The sequence below is a fragment of the Ranitomeya imitator genome, chromosome 2 (assembly GCF_032444005.1).
Source record: "Ranitomeya imitator isolate aRanImi1 chromosome 2, aRanImi1.pri, whole genome shotgun sequence".
Lineage (NCBI taxonomy): Eukaryota > Metazoa > Chordata > Amphibia > Anura > Dendrobatidae > Ranitomeya > Ranitomeya imitator.
In genome coordinates this window covers 633270083-633291021 of record NC_091283.1, presented here as the reverse complement: position 1 = coordinate 633291021, position 20939 = coordinate 633270083, and the positions used below count along the sequence as shown (strand labels likewise).

The 20939-nt window shown below is 42.3% G+C and overlaps 1 protein-coding gene across 1 annotated transcript in view; it reads left to right on the top strand.

Annotated features, from left to right (window-relative positions):
* Positions 1 to 20939, top strand: part of RPS6KB2 (ribosomal protein S6 kinase B2) — a 68433-nt gene that overhangs the window by 34501 nt on the left and 12993 nt on the right. Inside the window, exons 4-14 of the mRNA XM_069752640.1 lie at positions 1723 to 1791; positions 5418 to 5565; positions 11452 to 11509; positions 11595 to 11695; positions 11824 to 11914; positions 12993 to 13083; positions 14071 to 14178; positions 14840 to 14902; positions 14995 to 15072; positions 17887 to 17991; positions 18087 to 18181. Of these exons, the coding sequence (XP_069608741.1) occupies positions 1723 to 1791; positions 5418 to 5565; positions 11452 to 11509; positions 11595 to 11695; positions 11824 to 11914; positions 12993 to 13083; positions 14071 to 14178; positions 14840 to 14902; positions 14995 to 15072; positions 17887 to 17991; positions 18087 to 18181 (1007 nt within the window). The remainder of the gene's footprint in view (positions 1 to 1722; positions 1792 to 5417; positions 5566 to 11451; positions 11510 to 11594; positions 11696 to 11823; positions 11915 to 12992; positions 13084 to 14070; positions 14179 to 14839; positions 14903 to 14994; positions 15073 to 17886; positions 17992 to 18086; positions 18182 to 20939) is intronic.

Sequence of the window (20939 nt, the reverse complement as noted above, 5' to 3'; positions counted from 1 at the left end):
TTATTCTAGGTAGCACCATGACCAGCCCCCTTCATGGCTGTGGCTTTGGTATATGAGTCGCCATTTTGACGTTTTAACAAGCAGTTGTTGCATTCCTGCCGATGATAAACTGGCATAGGAAAGTAATCGTGTCACATACCCCATATATAAGGGCCAGTTTATATAGCAGAGGACGTCGTGATGAGGCTGTTGTGCAAATATGTTCAGAACGTTGACATTGCAATTCTGGAGCATCTTTGTTAGATCTGTGTTTTGCTGCTACTCCATAATTCTTCTCGGGAATATATAAAATAATACATTTCCAACTAGATTTTGCTCTACTTATTGTCAATAGCTTACACTGTCCAGTCAGTGCTGACACTTTGCAGACAGAAAGAATGTTAAAGTGTTAATGTATTCAGTGAATTTAGAAATGAACTAGTTTCTACCGTGCAAAAACACAAGATATTTTCCTCTGTGTATTCACTTATGGAAAATCTGCAGCAAAGTACAAGGTATCTGTAGTGTAAACTGACAAATCTTGCTTGTTTAAAGGGCTGGTCCAAAAGTAGAATGTGGTTTAACCCTAAATCTCATCTAATCTCTTTTCTAATATACTTCTCTTTTACTACTGTCTAACTGCTGCAGATCTTAAAGGGGTGCTCCAAACCACAATGTATTTCCATCCTAAACGCCTACCTATTTAATATCATAAACTAATATTTTTTCTAATATACTTTGTTAAAAAGTCCCTCTTTCATTATTCTATCTAACTGCTTTTATTTTATTTTTTTTTACAACTTCCTGGGTGATGACTTTTCATTTGAAAATCCCATTGCATGCTGGGATGTTCAAACTGCCCTGAAACGAAGAGTCATCAGTGACACGTGTTTCAGGGGCTGGGCAAGTCCCACCTCTACTGAGCATGTGTTGGTTGTCACTTGTGACGTCTACTATGTGCAAGCTCCCTTGTCACTATTCTTCTGAGTACAGTGACAGTGCGCTCCCTCACTAGCTGTGATGAGCAGTGACCAGATAGCAAGAGAGTGCATTGTTGGTGTGGATTGGAAGACAAGAACCCAGCGAGCAGAGCCCAGCCCTCCACTGCAAGTGGTCTCTGCTTTCTCATTTTTTCCTTACAGTACGCACTGACAGTGTGCTCTCTCTTGATGGCTCGTCCGTTCTCATCAGAGCCAGCAAGGGAAGTGCCCTGTCACTGTGTACGGAGAAGTGACGAGATCTCACTGAGCATACATCAGAGTATGCAACCGATGCATGCTCAGTAGAGTAGGGACTAGCCCACCCCCTTAAATGGACATCGCTGAGGACTCTTTGTTTCAGCGTGGGGGCGGAGGCTGTAACAGTGGCCGCAGACTCTGCCTCCTGATGATGACTGGTTTCACTATCCCAGCATGCACTGGGATTCTAAAACAAAGCGTCATTACACAGGAAGAAGTAAAAAAAAAAAAAATAATAAAGCAGTTAGATATCAGATAAGGAACGATAGGGACTTTTAATCAAAGTATATTAGCAAAAATATTCGATTATGACATTAGCTAGAGATTTAGGATGGAAATACATTTCAGTTTTGGACCACCTCTGTGAGATCTGCAGTTTGTTAATTTGTGCAGGTTTCACTCTTTCCCTGCACTAAAGATCACGGCCGAGCTCCGCTGCCAGTTTCTTTTCTGAAAATACATCCTTTATCTGACCACTTTCATGACCAGCTTTCATTTTCTTCAGGTTTTCCAGGTGAAGAAGGTGACTGGCTCAAATTCGGGAAGAATTTTTGCAATGAAGGTTTTGCAAAAGGTGAGTTTGGACTGGCCCATCAAGGGGACTTTAGACCCGATCACTTTCCTCTGGGGTCTTTTATTTGAGGGCTGATTCATAAACACCTTATTAGACCTCAGTGATGGTGTTTTTTGTGTATACAATCGTAATTTCATTGATCGTTTTTTTCCCCACCATATCTGAGGTATTTAGAAGATCCCCAGTTGCAAAGGAAACAGAACATGCGGGATTGACACAGTTCACAAAGTTGATTGAGGTCTTCTAGGGCCGTGAGCTTTGCTATGCCAGCATGGAAACAGCAATCATGGGAATTGCAGGTCCTGTAGAAACATCAGCGGGCCGATGCTTCTGTACACTACTTATGGAGCACTATGTAGCCAGCACAATAGAAGACAGAAGCAGTAATAAACCTCTTCCGTTTTCTCTCCAGGGTCCCTGGCTGCTTTAATCCCTGTGATAAAAATTCACAATAGCCTTGGAATAATTCTCAAAACCAAACAGCGTAAATTTACGGATCTTGATCCTTATGTGGTTAAAAGGGTTCTCCAAGGATGTAAAAATATATGTGTGTATATGTGTGTGTATATATATATATATATATATATATATATATATATATATATATATATATATATATATATATATATATATATATATATATATATATAATATATTATACATATCTACTATATAATTGTCTAAGGGTCACTTCCTTCTTTCTATCTGTCCTTCTTTCTGTCTGTCACGGATATTCATTGGTCGCGGCCTCTGTCTGTCATGGAAATCCAAGTCGCTGATTGGTCGTGGCAAAACGCCCACAACCATTACCACTACCAATCAGCGACGGGCACAGTCCGCCGGTAAAATGGCCGCTCCTTCCTCCCTGCAGTCAGTGCCCGCTCCACACTCCCCTCCAGTCAGCCCTCACAAAGGGTTAATGCCAGCGTTAATGGACCACGGTGTAACGCACTCCATTAACACAGCTATTAACCCTGTGTGACCAACTTTTTACTATTGATGCTGCGTATGCAGCCAATAGTAAAAATATCTAATGTTACAAATAATAATAAACATTATTTTCACCCTCCGACGTCGCGCCCTGTCCTCGGCAGTGCAAGCGGCAGGTTCCGGTGTCAAGGATGCTATGCAAGAAGGACCTGCCATGACATCACGGTCATGTGACCGCGACGTAATCACAGGTCCTGCGCTCATACACAGGCGCCAGGACTACAAGGGGCCCTCAGAAGGTGAGTATATGTTTATTTTTTATTTTAAGTCTTTTTTTAACCTGTTGCATACATTTCTGGGCAATATACTACGTGGCTGGGCAATATACTACGTGGCTCTGTGCTGTATACTACGTGGCTCTGTGCTGTATACTACGTGGCTCTGTGCTGTATACTACGTGGCTGTGCTGTATACTACGTGGCTGGGCAATATACTACGTGGCTGGGCAATATACTGCGTGGCTGGGCAATATACTACGTGGCTGGGCAATATACTACGTGGCTGGGCAATATACTACGTGGCTGGGCAATATACTACGTGGCTGGGCAATATACTACGTGGCTGGGCAATATACTACATGGCTGGGCAATATACTATGTGACTGGGCAATATACTACGTGACTGGGCAGTATGCTACGTGTCTGTGCTGTATACTACGTGTCTGGGCAATATACCTCGTGGCTGGGCAATATACTACGTGGCTGGGCAATATAGTGCGTGGCTGGGCAATATAGTGCGTGGCTGGGCAATATAGTGCGTGGCTGGGCAATATAGTGCGTGGCTGGGCAATATAGTGCGTGGCTGGGCAATATAGTGCGTGGCTGGGCGATATAGTGCGTGGCTGGGCGATATAGTACGTGTCTGTGCTGTATACTACGTAGCTGGGCAATATAGTACATGGCTGGGCAATATAGTGCGTGGCTGGGCAATATAGTGCGTGGCTGGGCAATATAGTGCGTGGCTGGGCAATATAGTGCGTGGCTGGGCAATATAGTGCGTGGCTGGGCAATATAGTAAGTGGCTGGGCAATATAGTAAGTGGCTGGGCAATATAGTAAGTGGCTGGGCAATATAGTGCGTGGCTGGGCAATATAGTACGTGTCTGTGCTGTATACTACGTGGCTCTGTGCTGTGTACTACGTGGCTGGGCAATATACTACGTGGTTGGGCAATATACTACGTGGGCATGCATATTCTAGAATACCTGATGCGTTCGAATCGGGCCACCATCATATATATAGATAGATATATATATAGATAGATAGATAGATGGTGGCCCGATTCGAACGCATCGGGTATTCTAGAATATGTATGTAGTTTATTTATGAAGATTTCAGAATAATGCACAGGATTTGTCCAGCTGGGCGCGACCAAATAGCGAAGCGTGGTTCAAATCCCATGCCAAAGGCGGCCTTATTGCGTCTATTGCTGATAGTTCGTGCCCGGCCGAGCGCCACCATTCAGTGAAGCCAGGGCCAGCTCCAGGTTTTTGAGGGCCCCGGGAGAAAGAGTCTCACAGCCCACGTTGCATATAACACAGCCCACGCTATTTTTAACATTATATGTTTTTACTATTGATGCTGCATAGGCAGCATCAATAGTAAAAAGTTGGTCACACTTACAGGGTTAATGGCAGCGTTAATGGACTGCGTAATACCGCAGTCCGTTTAACGGATTGCTAAAACGCTATGTGGGCGCTAACTGGAGGGGAGTAGGGAAGGGCCAATTCACGGCAGGACTGTGCCTGTCGCTGATTGGTCGCGGCCGGCTGGGTGCGACCAATCAGCGACGCGGGATTTCTGTGACAGACAGACAGACGGAAGTGGACCTTAGACAATTATATATATATATATATATATATATATATATATATATATATATATATATATATATATATATATATATATATATATATATACATATATATATATATATTATGTCTCTTGGAAGAATGAGAGGTATAAAAGAGCGCAAAAACAGAGATTGGCCACGTCGAGAAGGGGGTTGATTCAGTCATACTGTTCCAGTGATTTGGGGATTTTTATGAGGTGACAATTTTTAGGGTCTTTACTAATGAGCGAATGTGTTTGGATAAGGAGTTATCCAAGCATCCTTGTGTGCTAACAGAGTGTTCAGTGTTCTCAAATAATATGTTTGAGTCCCCGCTTCGTGTATCGTGGCTGCTGGACAACAGGCAATAACTGCATGTGTTGCAGCTGTCAAAAAGCCACGAGACATGCAGGTGCGGGGACTCTAACATTTTTTGGGCATGCCGAGTTCACTCAGTTAGCACCCTAGCATGTTCAGATAACACCATATCCGAGCATGCGTGTTCACAGAATTCTCAGAGGTTGTCTTTTGGCTGCTCTACATTATTGCCTTATGAACGCTGCACCACCGTTCTGAGGACCATCACAAGAGGCACTAAATAAAAAGGCTGTATCTACTGAACCATGGAGTTGGAGTTATAAAAAAAACAAAAACAATGTTGATTGTCATATATAAAATAGGGGCAAAACTGTCCATGTTTTGTCTGGTTATGGGTCCACTTTAAAATTTGGCAAATTTGAATATTTATTCTGTATTACGAGTTTTGCCAGACACTTCTGCATGTAATGTAACTTGCTCTTCCTTCAGGCACTGCTAATTTGTCATGCTAAAGACACTGAGCACGCAACAGCAGAGCGTAGCGTCCTAGAAGCCGTCCGACACCCCTTCATTGTAGACTTGGTGTATGCTTTTCAGACCCATGGGAAACTGTACCTGATCCTGGAATGTCTGAGTGGTGAGTTCATTAAATCGCTAAACGTTATGAAATATCTACATTTATGATCTTGAGCCGTTCTGAAGTAGCGGAGAGATTTCTGAAAACCCAGAACAATATTCTAAGAAATGGCCTATTAAAGGGGTTGTTCATAAACTTTATATTGCCTATCCACCGGATTGATGCTAAATTTATGGCTACTGTTTATGGGAGTGGCGCTCTCACATGCTCACTACTGCTACACTCTCTGTCTTCAGGATCAGAGGGGTGTCTTGGCAGTCACTCGTTGCTATCATAAATTTATCATCTATCCTGTGAATAGATGATAAATGTTGTTTATGCGACCACCCCTTTACAGTGTAGCTGTCATTAAAATTTCATTTTATTTTAATCCAGACCCCAGATTATAAAGAAAAGAAGAAGGAAAATACCATATTCTTGCTTATAAACGGTCCTACTCTCTAGAAGGAATAGGGTCCAAACTATCGAGTTGTAGGATCTCCGCGTGGCTTTCCACAACTCATGACGCCCGCACTTAGTCACAATTCAAGTTTATCATAAGGTTTTGCATTTTTGACAGAAGGAGTGCTGCCTTCAACATTAAGGACTTGAAGCACTTTTTTTTTTGGGGGGGGGACTGTTTTTCGGGATGGAAAAACCAGAGTTTTACAGTCTGGCTAAGACCCCTTTCACACATCAGTTTTTTGCCATCTGTCAAATTTAAAAAAAAAAAACGAATCCGGCAACTGATGCCGCCATATCCGTTTTTTTTCTCATAGATTTGTATTGGCGACGGATTGCAACAGATGGCCTCACGTTTTATCCGTCGTTCGCCGGATCCGTCGAAAATTGTTTGTCCGGCGGCCGGAGACAACAGACAAAATAAAGTTTTTTTTGTGTACGTTGAAAAATCGGACAGTGACTGTCGTTTGCTTGAATGGAAGCCTATGGGCGCCGGATCCGTCAAATGACAGAATCCGGCGACGAATTCCGTTTTTTTTTTTAACTGCGCATGCTCCGATTTATTTAGGATCCAATTAGCCAGATCCGCTAGTCAGATCCATCGAAAAAACAAATCCATCAGTCTTTCACAATCTGCGACGGATCTGTAAATCCGTCGAGCCAACGGATTGTGACTGACAGCAAAAACTGATGTATGAAATGGGCCTTAGACACGGCACAGAAGCGAAGCATTGCCACATAAAACTGACATTTTACTGAATGGTTTTCAATTTTCAGATTGCATTTGGAGAGCCCTTTAGGTATTAGTACAGATGAGGAGAAGTGACCCCATGTTTGAAAACTATAAGTAACCAATTGGTATAATACACAGTCAGGACTTGCCAATCTGCAGCCAGCTACAGTGACTTTAGAAATTGAGCTCAAACCCAGAAAACCCTTTTTAAGCCTTCAAACATCTCAACAAAATAAAAGGATGTTTAGAAAAATGGTTCTGACATAAATGTTTTTATGAGCTATTTTGAGTGGTATAACTATACGATATTAAGGCATAAGTATTCAGCGTTTGAAAATTGCAATTTTTTTTTAATTTGTAAAATTTAGTTATAAATGTCAATCATATTCCCGTATCTTTACCATCAACATAAGGTGCAAAGTGTCACAAAAATAAAGTCTTCGAATCACTAATATCAGAAGAAGCATTGCAGAAATATAAAAAAAAGTGTCACATGTCAAATTTTAAAGGGACACTGTCACCTGAATTTGGAGGGAACAATTTTTAGCCATAGAGGCGGGGTTTTCGGGTGTTTGATTCACCCTTTCCTTACCCGCTGGCTGCATGCTGGCTGCAATATTGGATTGAAGTTCATTCTCTGTCCTCTATAGTACACGCCTGCACAAGGCAAGATTGCCTTGTGCAAAAAGCACAAGGTGTGTGATACTCAGGGACATGGCCAAGGTAAGGAAGGCTGAAAAACGACCACCTTTGAACAAGAAACATAAGATAAAACGTCAAGACTGGGCCAAGAAATATCTTAAGACTGACTTTTCAAACGTTTTATGGACAGATGAAATGAGAGTGACTCTTGATGGGCCAGATGGATGGGCCAGAGGCTGGATCAGTAAAGGGCAGAGAGCTCCACTCCGACTCAGACACCAGCAAGGTGGAGGTGGGTACTGGTATGGGCTGGTATCATCAAAAATGAACTTGTGGGACCTTTTAGGGTTGAGGATGGAGTGAAGCTCAACTCCCAGACCTACTGCCAGTTTCTGGAAGACAACTTCTTCAAGCAGTGGTACAGGAAGAAGTCTATCGTTGAAGAAAAACATGATTTTCATGCAGGACAATGCTCCATCACATGCCTCCAACTACTCCACAGCGTGGCTGGCCAGTGAAGGTCTCAAAGAAGAAAAATAATGACACGGCCCCCTTGTTCACCTGATCTGAACCCCATAGAGAACCTGTGGTCCCTCATAAAATGTGAGATCTACAGGGAGGGAAAACAGTCCACCTCTCGGAACAGTGTCTGGGAGGCTGTGGTGGCTGCTGCACGCAATGTTGATCGTAAACAGATCAAGCAACTGACAGAATATATGGATGGAAGGCTGTTAGTGTCATCATAAAGAAAGGTGGCTATATTGGTCACTAATTTTTTGGGGTTTTGTTTTTGCATGTCAGAAATGTTTATTTCTAAATTTTGTGAAGTTATATTGGTTTACCTGGTAAAAATTACGGGCAGCATGGTGGCGCAGTGGTTAGCACAGCAGCCTTGCAGTGCTGGAGTCCTGGGTTCAAACCCCACCAAGGACAACATCTGCAAGGAGTTTGTATGTTCTCTCTGTGTTTGCGTGGGTTTCCTCCCACATTCAAAAAGACATACTGATAGGGAATTTAGATTATCATCACTGTCCCCGATGGGGCTCACAATGTGTGCAAACTGCAAAGCGCTGCAGAATATGTTAGCGCTATATAAAAATAAAGATTATTATTATTATTATTAAAATAAACAAGTGAGATGGGAATATATTAGGTTTTTATTAAGTTGCCTAATAATTCTGCACAGTAATAGTTACCTGCACAAACAGATATCCTCCTAAGATAGCCAAATTTAAAAAAAAAAAAACCTCTCCAACTTCCAAAAATATTAAGCTTTGATATTTGAGTCTTTTGTGTTGACTGAGAACATAGTTGTTGATCAAAAATAAAAATAATCCTCTAAAATACAACTTGCCTAATAATTCTGCACAAAGTGGTAGTCCCCTTTATAAAGTAAAAATAACATATACTGGCCCAATTTCAGCGATGCTGGGCTAGTGTGACATTGGCTCATATGACATTTATCGGCTGCTGTGCTCTCACTGCTTCTGATTGATGGATTCCATCTGAAAAAGCGCTTAGAGGGAACCTGTCACCATAAAAAGTGCTATTTACCTGCCCGGTGCCGCCACTTAGCCGAATGCTCTGGGGAGAAAATTAGCTTTATTCCCCTTGCTGCGCTCCGGTTTCAGTCACGGTGGCGGCGCTGGTTCAGTCACCGCTCTGTAGAGTGGCGGTGGCTGTAACATCGCCCTCGACATTGTCAGACGACCACAATGCGAAGTGAGTGTATCAGTGTGGCCCCTGTGACTGAACGCTGTGGGGGAATAAAGTTCAGCTGTGCCTATAGGAACATTTGGATATACAGTGGAGAAAATAAGTACCGTATTTGATACACTACCGATTTTGCACTTTTTCACACAAAGAATGGAGAGGTCTGTAATTTTTATTGTAAAGTAAATAAGGCAGCACATTGCAGCGCTAAAACATGCAAATGTGAAACACGAAAATTGAACTGCATTACTGCACTAGGAATATGAAAAATGAGAGCGTTTACCGCATAAAAATGGCCAATTTTATGTGTACCTGGTAGCCCCTTTACGGCATCTCTCTTATACCAGGTCCTATGCTTGCCTTACCTCGCTGAGAATACCCCTCCACAGAGAGAGAGAATTTTAGTCTAAGAAGAGGTTTCACAGGTACCCATTCAGATGGAGATGTTTATTCTCAGCGAGGAAAGGCAAGTGTAGGACCTGGTATAAGAGAAATGCCGTAAAGTGGCTACCAGGTACACATAAAATTGGCCATTTTTATGCGCTAAACGCTCTCATTTTTCATATTCCTAGTGCAGTAACGCAGTTCAATTTTCGTGTTTCATGTTTGCATGTTTTAGCGCTGCAGTGTGCTGCCTTATTTACTTAACTATATACGAGTTGGCGACTCTAGGTTCAGCACCTGTTCACACTTAGTCTATGTTTGGATGTGACGGTCAGGTTTTTGAAATGTAATTTTTATTGCAGACACACTTCAACTCTGAGAGTCAGAATCTTAAAATTACAACCAGAAACTCATAGTATGATTTTTACATAATTAAATTGTATTGTATTGCATTAAATAAGTATTTGATCACCTTCCATCCAACAAGAATTCTGGCTCTGACAGACCTGTTAGTCTTTCTTTAAGAAGCCCTCCTACTCTGCACTCAGTACTTGTATTAATTGCACCTGTTTGAACTCGTTACCTGTATAAAAGACACCTGTTCACATAATTGTACTCCAACCTCTCCACCATGGCCAAGACCAAAGAGCTGCTTAAGGACACCAGGGACAAAATGTTAGTCCTGCATAAGGCTGGGATGGGCTACAGGATAATAGGCAAGCAGTATGGTGAGACGGCAACAACTGTTGGCACAATTATTAGAAAATGGAAGAAACACAAGATGACTGTCACTCTTCTTTGGTCTGGGGTTCCATGCAAGATCTTGCCTCGTGGGTTAAGGATGATTCTGAGAATGGTCAGGAATCCATTCAGAACTACACAGAGGACCTAGTGAATGACGTGAAGAGCGCTGGGACCACCATCTCGAACATTACCGCCTCACTTTAGTAACACACTACACTGTCATGGTTTTAAAATCCTGCAGTTCACGCAAAGTCCCTCTGCTTACGCAAGTACATGTCCAGGCCCATTTAAAGTTCACCAACGACCATCTAGATGATTCAAATGAGGCATGTGAGAAGGTCATGTGGTAAGATGAGACCAAAATAGAACTTTTTGGTATCGATTCCACTCACCGTGTTTGGAGGTAGAAGAACAAGGAGTACAACCCCAAGAACACCGTCTCAACCATGAAGCGTGGTGGGGAAAAACAGCATACTTTGGGGGTGCTTTTCTGCACAGGGGACAGTAAAACTGTATCGTATTGATGGGAGGCTGGATAGGATCATGTATCCTGAGATTTTGGCCAACAACCTCCTTCCCTCAGTAAGAGCATTGAAGATGGGTTGTGGCTGGGTCTGCCGTCATGACAATAACTCGATACACACAACCAGAGCAAGTAAGGAGTGGCTCCGTAAGAGGCATTTTAAGGTCGTGGAGTGACCTAGTCAGTCTCTTGACCTGAACCCAATAGAAAATCTTTGGAGGGAGCTGAAACTCCATGTTGCCCAGAGACAGCCCTGAAACCTGAAATATCTGGAGAATATCTGTATGGAGGAGTGGGCCAAAATCCCTGCTGCAGTGTGTGCAAAGTTGGTGAAGAACTGCAGGAAACATCTGATCTCTGTAATTGCAAACTAAGGTTTCTGTACCAAATTTTAAGTTCTGTTTTTTTTAATCTATCAAATACTTATTTCATGCAATTAAAATGAAACTTAATTACGGTATTTAAAAATCATACAGTGGGATTTTTCTGTTTTTTTTAGTTAGATTCTATCTCTCACAGGTGAAGTATACCTGTGATAAAAATTACAGACCTCTCTATTCTTTGCAGGTGGAAAAAACCTGCAAAATTAGCAGTGTATCAAATACTTATTTTCCACACTGTATGTGCACATTGAGATGTACTAATCATAGGTCACATTTGGCCAATGTTGCAGTAATAGCTTCCATGAATTTTCTTTCTCCTACAGGTGGGGAGCTGTTTCTGCACTTGGAGCGGGAAGGCATCTTTATGGAGGACACTGCCTGGTATGTCATCCTGCCGTCCAGCTGTACAGTGGTTTCATGGCTATATTTCCATCTGTGACCTTGTACTTCTTCTTTTCTCACACAGCTTCTACTTGGCGGAGATTACCCTCGCGCTTGGACACCTGCATTCTCTGGGGATCATATACAGGGATCTGAAACCAGAAAATGTCATGCTTAGTGCCCAGGGTGAGTTAGTGACAGTTGGACATCTGTGTCTTCTTCACCAATCTGTGAAGGATACGGTTGTGTGTTGTCGCCCTTTCAGTGGCCCACCGAGCCATTGTGGTTTCCTAGCTTTTTGTTCTCCTCATTAGGTCACATCAAACTGACTGACTTTGGAATGTGCAAGGAGTCCATTCACGGAGACAGCGTGACGCACACCTTCTGTGGAACGGTGGAGTATATGTACGTTCTGATTTTGCAAGTTTAAGAGATTGTACGGTCTTGTTCAACAGAAAATAAACTAAAAAATAATAATTTTTTTTGGCAATACTTTTATATGGTACCAATATGAACAAAATGCAAATCTCAATTTATTATTTTTTTTGTTATTTAGTTGTGCGCCCTTAGGTAATGAAGACCACACATGACGTGTGGGTCTATAAGGCATACAGCACCCTTCTACAAAGCAAAACCTATACATGTGTGTGAATATATACCTGGACATGCACATAGTTGCATCCTGCGGGACAGTAGATCACGGTTAGCCATGATTAACATACCAAGGACAGCGGTCCTCCCAGCATGCTCCATTTCCCAATGTGATAGTTGGAGGCTCCTGACGTCGTTGCAATGTCACAACTTTTCCATGGCATTTGGGTCACTTTAACATTTTTTGTGAAAAAGGTAGCTGATCTGATGAGGGAGACCTAAAGTGCACTGTGCCATACCCATCTCCTTAATGCCAATTCTTTGCATGTCAGGGGCATGAGCTTCCAAGTCCATTAAACCGGTTTTCCATGTTTTTAAAAAGAAAGTTTTTCTACTAGCAAGGAGTTTGATAAAATAAAAATACATACATGCTACAGCATCTACTCTCCAGGGTGCAGCAATTATGTGCTCCAAGCAACCATTGCCGCCATTCACTGTCCTGAGCGCTCATGCTTTCATGTACCATACAAGACTGCTGAGGTATGTGATTGCCTGCAGTGGTCACATGGATCTACAAAGTAAGGAGAATGATTCAACAGATGAGAATTATTTTATATTTTCTTACATTGCTTGCTGTTAGGCATTCTCTCTTTTTTTAAACCTTTGCTGATTTCTTTTCTTTTTACTTTAATTTCTAACACCGCAAGATCAGCTGAACATATGGCAGCAAGGCAACATGTACGGATTTGGCGCAAAGCTGTTGAACATGATGTTGATCTGCGGGTAGTGTGTTATATGTAGTATATGCTATAGTATAGATGGTGCAGGAGGAGCTGAAAATCTTGAAGTTTTGGGGCATTTTTTTATTGTTGCCTTTTCCATCTTTTTTCAGGGCCCCTGAAATCTTGGCTCGTAAAGGACACAACCGGGTAGTAGATTGGTGGAGCCTCGGGATTCTCTTGTACGACATGCTGACCGGTTCAGTGAGTGTTTACTTTTGTCTCACATCAGTTACCGTTTCATTTTATTACTTTTTTTTTATTTCAGTTTTCTATGAAACAGCATGGTAAACGCCAACATTCACAGGGTGACGCTAGAAATGCGTCACCAGAACAGCTCCGATCCGATTGCTGTGACTACAGGAAATCACTGCAACAACAGCAGGGCACTTTGAAATAAAAAAGCAGTAACTCTGTAATTGTTAGAGAAAAGGCAATATTTGGGAAAAGGATTCGACACTGAGAGTTTGATGTAAAAGAATAAGGTTTTTTTTTCGTCCTTCACATAGGTGATAACTTGTTGATGGACGGCGGTCTGACCGGTGGGGTTTAGAATTGAGCGTCAGTGCACATGCTCGAACTCGACTCCATTAATTTTCCAGGGAACTGCTGTGTGCAGCACTTGGCTTTTTCTGGCACCCTTGACATGCCGCTCCTTTTTGTAATAGGGATAAAAGTTCCCGGATGTGCCTATCGATGGAAGTCTCAGCACTCAGACAGTGATGACTGTTTTCACTGGATAACCCCTTTTAGTCTGATGAGGCCCTGCTAAGTAAACAGAAAGAGGCAGCTGTAACCACACCGCGGCACTGACTGACAGCCGGCTCTGCAGTACGGGAACAGCTGTCAGTCAGTGTTCTGGAGTGTGGTTACAGCCGCCTCTCACTGTCAGCGCTGACAGAAGCCGAGCCAGCAGTAATCTATAACTGAAGGCTGCCGGGAGTAATAAAGTTAATTTACTCCTGAAAGCCAGGCTTTCAGTGTGGCAGCCGAGTTACCCCTTGTCTGCAGGTTAATAGTGTTTGAGATTCCCTTTAACATGTGTTATTTATAAATTGATGCAAACTCCTTATGTATGGTTTCACAAGGTGAAATCCACTAGGCATACCTTTGGTGTGTGATATGGATTTCTTACACTCACAGGTTTGTTTTTTGTCTCCCCATCTCTCCTTTCCCTTTGTGTGACTCAAGCCCCCATTTACAGGAAACAACAGGAAGAAGATCATTGACAAGATTCTTAAAGGAAAGCCATCTTTCCCCCCTTACCTCACACCAGATGCTTGTGATCTTTTGAAGAAGGTAATGTATCAATTTGTCCTTTATTCTTGATTATTTTTTTCTATTGTCCTTTCATTCTTGATCGCTTTTTTTTTTTTTTTTTTTTTTCATTCCTCTATTGATTCAAACAAAGGCAACCAAGGGATGCTAAATGGTGGTAGGGTGTCTATAGTACTTAGGTGAGAGTAAAGTACAGGGTGGGCCATTTATATGGATACACCTAAATAAAATGGGAATGGTTGGTGATATCAACTTCCTGTTTGTGGCACATTAGTATATGGGAGGGGGAAAACTTTTCAACATGAGTGGTGACCATGGCGGCCATTTTGAAGTTGGCCATTTTGGATCCAACTTTATTTTTTTTCAATGGGAAAAGGGTCATGTGACACATCAAACTTATTGTGAATTTCACAAGAAAAACAATGGTGTGCTTGGTTTTATCGTAACATTACTATTCTCTGTGTTGTGCATACCATTTTGACAACCTTTCACCCACCTTTATTATCATTAGTGTCCTGGGTGTGCGTCCTTGTTGTTTAAATTTTATCTTATTGTTGTTTTCTGTTATTTTTACCTGATTAACTCAATAAATTGCCTTTTCTCTCTACAATATCTTGGACTACATTGTCAGCTTTTTTTGCTCTTTTGTTCTTTGTCTATTGATTTATTTATTTTTCTTCAGCTGCTGAAGAAAAGTCCAGCTCAAAGGCTTGGTTCTGGACAAGCTGATGTGGCTGACATACAGGTGCCATTTCATAACTTTTCAATTTTGTCCTTTTGGTGTTTGAGGTCATATACATTACATCATTGTTTTTTGTTTTTCTCTTTAATACGCAGAAACACCCGTTCTTCAGACAAATTCACTGGGACGATCTTCTACAATGTAAAATAGAACCACCGTACAAGCCAAACCTGGTGAGTGTATAGTGCAAGAGTGGAGCAGATGGGTATCATAGTAGTGTGGAACCTACTCCTGGCACTCTTTAAGAATGCCTTCTACCCTCCCCTCCTCTTCTGTGGCATAACTGCCAATCTTCATTGAGGCCGAGGTCCATCTGACTTAAGCATGTATATAGGAGACATCATTGTCAAAGTGCACAAAGTATTTGTTACTGTGTCTTTGGGTTTAGCACAAAAATCCAACAGTTTGTCCAAATGTCCAAAATTACAGCCTGAACCCAACTTACTTGTAAACAAACTCACATTCAGATGAACAGTTGTGCATGTAATATATGGAGGGCTCAAGTCTGCCAGAGAAGAATGCCTCTAAAATGTAAAAAAATGAGATAATGGAAACTCTTCTACGAGCTCCATATTCTCTCAAAGGTCATATGGATAACGGTAACCTGCAGGATATGTTTAAATATGACTGCTGCACTGGAATCAGTCTGTAACCTTAAACTTAGAGGTTGTCCACAATTTTCTCAATGATGACTCATCCTTAGGATCAATGTCTGATCGGTCGGGGTCCGACACCTAACAACCCCACCGATAAGCTGTTCTCGTTGTCCTATTTAAATCAGTAGGAGACTTATGTGCAGCGCCCAGCCGCAGCCACTGTCAGAAGATGGAGCAGTTCCGCAACTTGGAAAATCCGGCCTTTGGCCGCCGCTGACAGAGAGCGGCTGATTGGTGGAGGTGCCAGGTGTCTGACCCCGACTGATCAGACATTAACGTATCCTCAAGGATCGGTTCTAGGCCCCCTGGATTCCAGTACCATCCCTATGCTGAAGACACCCAATTATACACTTCTTCTCCTGTTATCACGCCTGCCTTTTTAGAAAACACCAGTGATTGTCTTACCGCTGTCTCTAACATCATGTCCTCCCTCCATCTGAAACTGAACCTTTCAAAAACTGAACTCCTTGTGTTTGCTCCCTCTACTAACCTACCTTTGCCTGACATTGCCATCTCCGTGTGCGGTTCCACCATTACTCCCCAGCAACAAACCCGCTGTCTTGGGGTCATACTTGATTCTGAGCTTTCATTCACCCCCCACATCCAATCACTGGCTCACGCTTCTTATCTGCATCTCAAAAACATTTCTAGAATTCACCCTTTTCTTACTTTGGACTCTGCAAAAACTCTTACTGTTTCACTTATTCATTCCCGTCTGGACTATTGTAACTCTCTACTAATCGGCCTCCCTGTTACCAAACTCTCCCCGCTCCAATCTGTCCCGAATGCTGCAGCCAGGATCATATTCCTCACCAATCGTTACACCGATGCCTCTACCTTGTGCCAGTCATTACACTGGTTACCCATCCACTCCAGAATCCAGTACAAAACTATTACCCTCATCCACAAAGCACTCCATGGCTCAGCACCACCCTACATCTCCTCCCTGGTCTCAGTCTACCACCCTACCCGTGCCCTCCGCTCCGCTAATGTCTCCAAGACTTTACATGTGCTGCGCCGATTCTTTGGAGTGCACTACCTAGGTTAATACGATTAATCTCCAATCCCCACAGCTTTAAGCATGCCCTAAAAACTCATTTGTTCAGACTGGCCTACCGCCTCAACGCATTAACCTAACGATCCCTGTGTGGCCCATTCAAACGTTTTACTATAACCAGGCTCCTCGCATCATGTTCTCATATATTTCATGCAGTTAATAGCCCTCTGTGTCTGTACTGTTACATATTTAGGCAGTTAACTGGTTCATTCAGCTTTACATGAACACCCGAGCCTTACACTATGGCTGGTCCGAATAACGAAAGCAATTGTTACCATCCACCTCTCGTGTCTCCCCTTTTTCTCATAGATTGTAAGCTTGCGAGCAGGGCCCTCACTCCTCTTGGTATCTATTTTGATCTATGTGTTTATTATTGTTATGCTGTAATGTCTATTGTAGGTACAAGTCCCCTCTAAAATGTAAAGTGCTGCGGAATATGTCAGAGCTATAGAAATAAAATTATTATTAAAGGGGCAGCACGGTAGCGCAGTGGTTAGCACTGCAGCCTTGCAGTGGGGTCCTGGGTTCAAATCCCACCAAGGACAACATCTGCAAGGAGTTTGTATGTTCTCCCCGTGTTTGCGTGGGTTTCCTCCGGGTTCTTCGGTTTTCCTCCCACATTCCAAAGACATACTGATAGGGAATCTAGATTGTGGTCCCTATCAGGGACAGCGATGATAATGTCTGTAAACTGTAAAGCGCTGCAGAATGTTAGCGGTATATAAAAATAAAGATTATCACTGATGTCCTATTCTTGTGAAAATAATAATAAAGTAATGGGCGACCTCTTCACAGTAGTCACCAGTTATTGATGAACTATTCTTAGGATAGGTCATTCATTTAAGATCTGGAAGAGTTCCAGTACCCTCAGTGATCAGTGGTTGCAAGCTCTGCTTCCTTCATTTGCATACTGAAATGTGTATAGCTGATGATGGTCAGCAAAAAAATCTGTTTATACATAGTTCTTGGAGTGAATAAATCGCATTTAATTGAGTGTATAATCGCTATGGTGACCACACAACACCATTAATCGGTGATGGAATGTCCGTCAATTCTGCACTGGCCACATCAGTCACTTATGAGTATGAGACTTTCTGGGTGCTTTCGTAATTTTATGACTTTAACCCTACAATGTCTTCTGGTGTATGAGATGGCGATTAATGTGCAAGTAATCCGACATGTCCTCTATTTAACTTTATACTAATCTCAAAAGGCAAGGTGGATTCTAATTTTTGCCGGGCATGAAAGATAATGGTCTTCCTGCTCTCTTGCAGCTTTCTGAGGATGACGCAAGTCACTTCGGTTCCCACTTCACCAGACAAACACCTGTAGATAGTCCTGATGCAATCATCAGTGAGAGCGCAAACCAGGCCTTCTTGGTAAGTGGTGGCTTACTTGCAAGTGGAACAATGGTTCTTCTATAAATCTATTCTTACTGGGATTTTTTTTCTACTGTTCATTTTTCATCGTTTAGGGTTTCACCTACATAGCCCCATCTGTTTTGGACAGTCTTCGAGAGGTCTTCAGCTTCCAGTCATGGCATCAATCGCCCCGTCCTCAGCCTCAGAGGCAAGTATTTTTTTCTTTCTTATTTTGGTGATTTGGTCAGGCATATTTTAAAAAGAGTGATGTAAGTGAAATGGATTATTAGAACTTTTGAAATGTTAAATTGTACCATTGCCATTACTTTTTATTTTGGTCTCTGTGTCCCTGTGAGAAGCTTAGACCAGGTCTTCAGTAAGTCACTAGTTGTCTTCTAATGAGTAAGTTTCCACTTATCTCCCCAGTGTAAAAGCTGCCGCTGGTTTCAGCAGTCTGTGCGGTACGAGTGGTGGGGTTCTGTTTCCTGCACTCTTCACTGCTTGTTTTGCTGCTTGTCAGATTGTCTGATGTGGTTTTCATAGTTTCTCTTCGTATACTAAGAGTGTGTTTTAACCCCTTAGTGACAGAGCCAATTTGGTACTTAATGACCGAGCCAATTTTTGCAATTCTGACCACTGTCACTTTATGAGGTTATAACTCTGGAACGCTTCAACGGATCCCGCTGATTCTGAGATTGTTTTGTCGTGACATATTGTACTTCATGTTAGTGGTAACATTTCTTCGATATTACTTGCGATTATTTATGAAAAAAACGGAAATATGGCGAAAATTTTTAAAATTTTGCAGTTTTCAAACTTTGTATTTTTATGCCCTTAAATCATAGAGATATGTCACGAAAAATAGTTAATAAATAACATTTCCCACATGTCTACTTTACATCAGCACAATTTTGGAAACAATTTTTTTTTGTTAGGGAGTTATAAGGGTTAAAAGTTGACCAGCAATTTCTCATTTTTACAACACCATTTTTTTTTAGGGACCACATCACATTTGAAGTCATTTTGAGGGGTCTATATGATAGAAAATAATGAAGTTTGACACCATTCTAAAAACTACACCCCTCAAGGTTCTCAAAACCACATTCAAGAAGTTTATTAACCCTTTACGTGCTTCACAGGAACTGAAACAATGTGGAAGGAAAAAATGAACATTTAACTTTTTTTTGCAAACATCTTAATTCACAACCATTTTTTTTATTTTCACAAGTGTAAAAACAGAAATGTAACCATAAATTTTGTTATGCAATTTCTCCTGAATACACCAATACCCCATATGTGGGGGTAAACCACTTTTTGGGCGCACCGCAGAACTTAGAAGTGAAGGAGCGCCGTTTGACTTTTTCAATGGAGAATTGGCTGGAATTGAGATCGGACGCCATGTCACGTTTTAGAGAGCCCCTGATGTGCCTAAACAGTGGAAACTCCCCACAAGTGACACCATTTTGGAAACTAGACCCCTTAAGGAACTTATCTAGATGTGTGGTGAGCACTTTGAACCCCCAAGTGCTTCACAGAAGTTTATAACGTAGAGCCGTGAAAATAAAAAATCGCTTTTGTTTACACAAAAATGATCTTTTTGCCCACAAATTCTTATTTTCACAAGGGTAACAGGAGAAATTAGACCACTAAAGTTGTTGTGCAATTTCTCCTGAGTACGTCGATTCCCAATATGTGGGGTAAACCACTGTATGGGCGCACCGCAGAGCTTGGAAGAGAAGGAGTGCCGTTTGACTTTTTCAATGTAGAATTGGCTGGAGTTGAGATCGGACGCCATGTCGCGTTTGGAGAGCCCCTGATGTGCCTAAACAGTAGAAATCCCCCCACAAGTGACCCCATTTTGGAAACTAGACCCCCCATGGAACTTATCTAGATGTGTGGTGAGAACTTTGAATGCCCAAGTGCTTCATAGAAGTTTATAATGCAGAGTCGTGAAAATAAAAAATATTTTTTTTTCCACAAAAAAGATTTTTTAGCCCCCAAGTTTTTATTTTCACAAGGGTAACAAGAGAAATTGGACCCCAAAGGTTGTTGTCCAATTTGTCCTGAGTATGCTGGTCCCCCATATGTGGGGGTAAACCACTGTTTGGGCGCACGGCAGAGCTCGGAAGGAAGGAGCGCCGTTTTGGAATGCAGACTTTGATAGAATGGTCTGCGGGCATTATGTTGCGTTTGCAGAGCCCCTGATGTACCTAACCAGTAGAAACCCTCCACAAGTGACCCCATTTTGGAAACTAGACCCCCCAAGGAACTTATCTAGATGTGTGGTGAGAACTTTGAATGCCCAAGTGCTTAACAGAAGTTTAGAATGCAGAGTTGTGAAAATAAAAAATATTTTTTTTTCACAAAAAAGATATTGTAGCCCCCAAGTTTTTATTTTCACAAGGGTAACAGGAGAAATTGGACCACTAAAGTTGTTGTCCAATTTATCCTGAGTATGCTGATGCCCCATATGTGGGGGTAAACCACTGTTTGGGCGCACGGCAGAGCTCGGAAGGGAAGGAGCGCCGTTTTGGAATGCAGACTTAGGTAGAATGGTCTGTGGGCGTTATGTTGCGTTTGCAGTCGCCGGTAAACAGTTAATTACCGGCGATCGCAAAACAGAGGTCGGTAAAACCGACCCCGATCATGCTCTTTGGGGTCTCGGCTACCCCCGGCAGCCGAGACCCCAAAGATTCTCGCGGGGCCGGCCGGCGGGCGCACTGCGCATGCGCCCGCCATTTTGAATATGGCGGCGCTCACCGGGAGCCACGAGGAGCATCGGGGGAGATAGGTGAGTATCGGGGGGCTACTTGGGACCCCTTTTCTCTGTCCTCCGATGTGCGATCACATCGGAGGACAGAGAAATTAAAAAGAGATTGCGTTTTGGGTTTTTTTGCGATCGCCGGTAAACGGTTAATTACCGGCGATCGCAAATGCGGGGTGGGTAAAAAAAAACCCCGAATCAT